Below are 5,154 nucleotides of genomic sequence, written 5' to 3'. Positions count from 1 at the left end.
GAAGGCATATTTCTTCTTTATTATTCATACGGCCAACTGAAGACTAGGAAGTTTTCATATTCTTCATAAAGAAGAAATACTTACAAAATAAACTATATTTAGGGAGTAAATACTAACAACATAAAAAGAAATTATTCAAAATATGAACTTCATAAAATAAAAAGAACAATCATTCTTATACTTTTTCCCAATAATAAGTCTTCAATTATGATGCTCAAAGACGTCTTCTGCAAGGCTTTCAAAAATATCATCTTTATAGAAAAAATTTGCTTCAACTTTATTATGATTATTCATACGGCTCGCCTCAACATTTCTCAATAGATCTCCAGGCGCATGATTAATTCGTACCCAATGATTTTTCATACCACATCGATAGCAAATATTACCTTTGCCTTTTAAAAAATTATTCTGAGAACCCTTATTGTTTTCTTGTTTATAACGACCATCACCATGGCGATTATTATTTCATTCCTTGCCACGCCCACTTATATTCATACGGCCACAATAATTATTTTGTCTTCTTTCAAACTTTTGATCTATTGTTCTCACATTCGCTTAGGGAATGAAGCTAATCCAGTGGGACGGGCTTCATGATTTTTCGTTAATAGGACATTTATTTTTGCCTTAGCCATCATTATGCCATTAACATCGTAAATTGGGATTCAAACCCAATGTCTTATCATCATGGTGCACCAAGACTTAAACCTGATCTCTTACTTTCATGAAGTGCTGACACTTGAACCCACCGTCGTACCCTCATATAATATATACCGCAAGTTATTTCATTCATTTTAAGGAATGTAACACAATTTTGTGTAGCCATAAATCTAATTTTGATCAATTTCACATAGTGAAAACTATCATAAATAATCGAATTAACTTACATGATAGTTTTTTTACAAGTCATAGAAGCATGTAAACAACTATGAATGACTAAAATATAAAGAGATATTCTAACCGTTCCACACATACATCAGTTAGTTTAGCTAAACATTTAAGTTACTATCAAAGAGGTACTACATTTTTACGTTAGCATATAAGTATTACCCTAGTGATTGATCAAAGTAAGATGTAATCATTTTTTTAGCAGATATAAGTGTGCACATCAAAGTTACTAATTTGAAAGATTAAATAATTCTAAACTAAAAGTTACCCCTAATTCAAACACGAAGCAGAACATGAGATGACACCATATTCTATGTAATTATCTATCATATCTATATGATAGATGTTCAGGAGCAATTTGCACGCAGTTTTTCAATTTCATAGCAAAGTTAATATTATTATAATTCTCAGAGATAGTCATGTATGTAGTAATTTATTATAATCCAATTGTACCATAAAACGGTATAAGCAAATGAAAGTGTACCTGCACTGGAGAGAAGGTTAATTAATAATTTAGGAAGAAGATAGAACCTGGCTGAAGCACATAATCTCAATTGGTAAGAAACTCGTGCTGATAACATATTAAGAAATGAGAGCAAAATAGAACAATATAGTAATTGAGACAAGATATATAGGAGGAGAAGAACGTAGAAGTTATCTTATTCAAGTGTGTTTCTTGTGTATCCTTAGGGTCAAAAGTTCCCTATTTATAAAGATAAAAATACATTCAAAAGTTATAAGTTAATGCACTTCTTAGTTGTGTGCAATACAAAGTACGTTAAACGGACAGACAAATGCATTCATCTCACTCACATGCATTCATCTCATTTATAACAGATTTGATTTATTTGCTAATTGAGAACAATCCTTTTTCATACCATATATGATGGTTTATTTAATACAGATCATATAAAAACAGATGGTCCTTCACAAGAGCTGAAGAGCAAACATATAAAGACATTGCACAACCTTCTTAAGGTGGCGAATTTAAACTTTATGGATTCTAACTTCTAGAATAACGACTTAAAGATCTAAAAGTTGCACTCTAAATTTAAAATTTGTACATATTTCGTGAATTTCATAGCACAGATACGAGATTTCAGACAAATCTAATGGTAAGTTTCTTTCTAGCTCCGCCCCTTTCTCCTTTCTTTCATGGTGTTTTCCTCACAACAAGAACCGGACACTTGGCATTGCGAACACAGTAGTTGCTAACACTTCCTAGAAATGCCCTGTGTATAAAAAGAAAAACAACATTATTTCTCAATTTACAAAATAAAATTAGTATTTTGTCAAGCTTAATAAAGCCAAATCTTATACATTTTTAACATGTCCAGAGTCTGAAATGCAGCAAATTCAAAACTGACCTTTGTATAGCACCCTTGTTATGGCTACCTAACACAAGCAAATCTAAATGAAGCTTCTCAGCTGCTTCACATATAGTTTCCCTTGGATCTCCCACTTGTGTCATTGTCTCAGCAACTATCTGCACATATCAATTTTGCATTACTTAAGCTTGTATATATACTTGAATAACAAAAACCACTTTCAGGGACGGAGGTAGGGTATTTTTTACGGGTTCGATCGAACCCGATAGCTTTTGGGTAAAGCTTGTATTCGCATTAGAAAATCTATTAAATTTGTACTAATATATAATTGTGAACCCAATCACTAAAATATACTCTGGGTTCGAGGTCAAGTTAAGAACCCACAAACTCCAAATCCTAGCTCCGCCTCAGACCACTCTAGTCTTTTCCCCTTTTCTCCCTATTTCTTCCTATAGTGGTCATGTTGTAGTATACCAGTTCTCATTCTGAAGTTTAACTTCAAGGCTACTTAAGATAATAACTACAGTAAAATTTTTGTACAAGAGTCCCAGTCCGATACATAAAAATATCGGCAGGCAGTCCGATACATAAAGATTCAATTCGCAATCAAAGGATTTCTCTCCAAAGAAAGAAAAGTATTCCCTCTGCTTTCTCTTTGCTCCGCTCGTGTGTGGCACTCCTTGCTCGCGGAGGAGCATACCGATACCGAAATACCAAAAAAGAGAAGAATTCCCCCTACTTTCTCTTTGCTCACCTCCGCGAGCAACATACCGATACCGAAAAAAAAGAAGTGAGTGAGAAGTGGTGAATTGGCCAGGAGAAATAAAACTTATTTCGAGTATTACAAACTCTTGTATCCCAAGTATAGGATGTTTTCCCTGAGCTTGTCTGTCTGCAATCCGATAGATAAAGCATCCTGTATTCACACAGGATTCGAGGAAGAGCCAGCACCCAAGGGTATCATGTAGATAGCTTATCCTAATGCAGACATTAATGACTGCTTCCACCACTCAAACCTGTTATCTATCAGTCACATGGAGACAACTTTACGGTTGCTCCAAGACTCCCCTTCAAACTTCTCTACAACGAACATCCTCTATAACAACACTACTATAACAGCCATTCACTTTTTTGGAGCCAATTTTTCATGTTATATATATATATATATATATATATATATATATATATATATATATTCTCTTTAACAACACCACGATATAACAGCCAAAAAATATCCGAAACAACCCAAAAAGATATAGAGAGGTTTGACGGTGCATAACTATCCAGAAAAAGTTGGGATTAGTAAACCTGCTGCAATAAGTTGATCAAAGTTACACCATTAGTGTGTATAAGTTAAATATTCTACTTTTACTATAGTCTGAACAATGCAAGTAAAAACTACAAGACTTGATTAAAATACCCCATGTTGACCACAAACATCCTTAGCTTTCTTCAGCAGAGCATTGGTTACTTTCCTTTGATTTTCTTGTATACTTGTTATTAGCTCTGGCGCTGCAAATAACCATATGCAAAATCAAAATCAAACAACAAAGAGGAAAAGAACATAAAATTAATCATCTTAATAAAGAAAAAAAAAAAAGAAAATTTAATTAATAAACTTACAGGTAACACCAAACGAAGAAGCATAGATATAGCTATAATCAGCAATAGGCTGGCCAGTGAATAACACAATCTCTGAATTCAACAAAGAATTGTAAAGATAGTTAAGTACCCATTCTAATGCATAGAAACTGCACTCACTTTCGTCTATTGCTACCATCACTTTCTTCTTTTTCTCCTCTCTAACAGTACTACTTCTTCCACCTTCTTCCATTTTTATCATTTACTCAAATATAGTATTTGTGTATGTATTCTTCTCGAGCCATCTATCTTATTTATATGCAAAAAGAAGTATATTATATTTCATTGCCACGTGGTGGTCTCAGAGCTGTGTTCCTTGTCTTGTCATTTGCCACGTAGGGATGAGCAATAGTATTATGCAGATATGGCTGTTGTCCTTTTCCAGTAATACAGCAGCTTCTTGAAACTTGATTAAGATTTTAGGATATTTTTCCAGTAATTTCGTGTTCTACAGGTGATTGTTGTTGCCACGTTGATGCTTATCTTCAGTTTCTTCTTTTTTTTCTTATCTCTTTTTGTAATTATCTTCAGCTTCTTTGGTATGTCTTGTGTCTACATAAATATTCTTTCAATTTCACTTTGTTAAATTTTTTATGAGTAAATATTTAGTAAAAATTTAAATAATTTACACCATATGAAATATTAAGTACTCTATGAGAGAATTTTCTTAGTAACATATAATAGTTATTTTTTTAGTTGTCTGGCAATAACTTTTTATTAATGTACACTTTCAAGGTTAACTGAATTTAATAATAAACATAAAAATCAATATGATACCTATATAATAATATATTCTATTTAATTTTAAATTATCGATATACCACTTCAAATTCGAAAAAGATATAAGAATTTAATAAATCTTGACATTTGAATATGAAAGAACAAAGAGATTGACGCATTTCACTAACACTTGATAAGAAAGTGATCATACAACCCATTATTTAAAATTAATAAAAATAAAACACTTCATATTTGACTAAATATTACATCCCATAAGAGAATCGCAAATATTTCTAGACATTTTTTAAAAAAATTCTATGAAAAGTATTAAAAGTATATATCAAATTTTTATATTTATATGTCGGTTTGGTTCGGATTTTTTTTACTCAAACCAAACCAAATCAAACCTAATCAGATTTTTTAATCGGTTTGATTTGACTTTTCGATTTGGTGCGATTTTCCGATTCGGTTTTGTTAGAATATATGATAAATATATTCTGACAGATTGTATATATCATCTTTGCTAGGTGTATATTTAGTTCCTAATATATAGCTAGTTAGTTTCCTTAATTATAGCCTA

The 5,154-nt window shown here is 31.9% G+C and overlaps 1 protein-coding gene across 1 annotated transcript; it reads right to left on the bottom strand.

The window, feature by feature from the left end:
* Positions 1 to 1,740: 1,740 nt before the first annotated feature.
* Positions 1,741 to 4,085, bottom strand: LOC109239155 (universal stress protein A-like protein). Its single transcript, XM_019405678.1, has 4 exons — positions 3,837 to 4,085; positions 3,634 to 3,725; positions 2,253 to 2,371; positions 1,741 to 2,117 (listed from the first exon to the last, which is right to left on the bottom strand). The coding sequence occupies exons 1-4, from the start codon at positions 4,054 to 4,056 to the stop codon at positions 2,039 to 2,041; spliced, it is 510 nt and encodes a 169-aa protein (XP_019261223.1). The 5' UTR covers positions 4,057 to 4,085; the 3' UTR covers positions 1,741 to 2,038.
* Between the last annotated feature and the right edge of the window lie 1,069 nt (positions 4,086 to 5,154).

Source organism: Nicotiana attenuata, unplaced genomic scaffold (assembly GCF_001879085.1).
Source record: "Nicotiana attenuata strain UT unplaced genomic scaffold, NIATTr2, whole genome shotgun sequence".
Classification (NCBI taxonomy): Eukaryota; Viridiplantae; Streptophyta; class Magnoliopsida; order Solanales; family Solanaceae; genus Nicotiana; species Nicotiana attenuata.
Note: the sequence above shows the minus strand (reverse complement) of the source record. Positions and strands in the feature narration are given on the sequence as shown.

Excerpts from the sequence above, each read along its gene's own strand:
- LOC109239155 (XM_019405678.1), bottom strand. The coding sequence starts at position 4,056 with ATGATAAAAATGGAAGAAGGTGGAAGAAGTAGTACTGTTAGAGAGGAG. Across the intron at positions 3,726-3,836 it reads TTCTTCGTTTGGTGTTACCT|CGCCAGAGCTAATAACAAGT; the intron begins GTAAGTTTATTA and ends GGTTATTTGCAG. Across the intron at positions 2,372-3,633 it reads ATGTTTGTGGTCAACATGGG|ATAGTTGCTGAGACAATGAC; the intron begins GTATTTTAATCA and ends TGATATGTGCAG.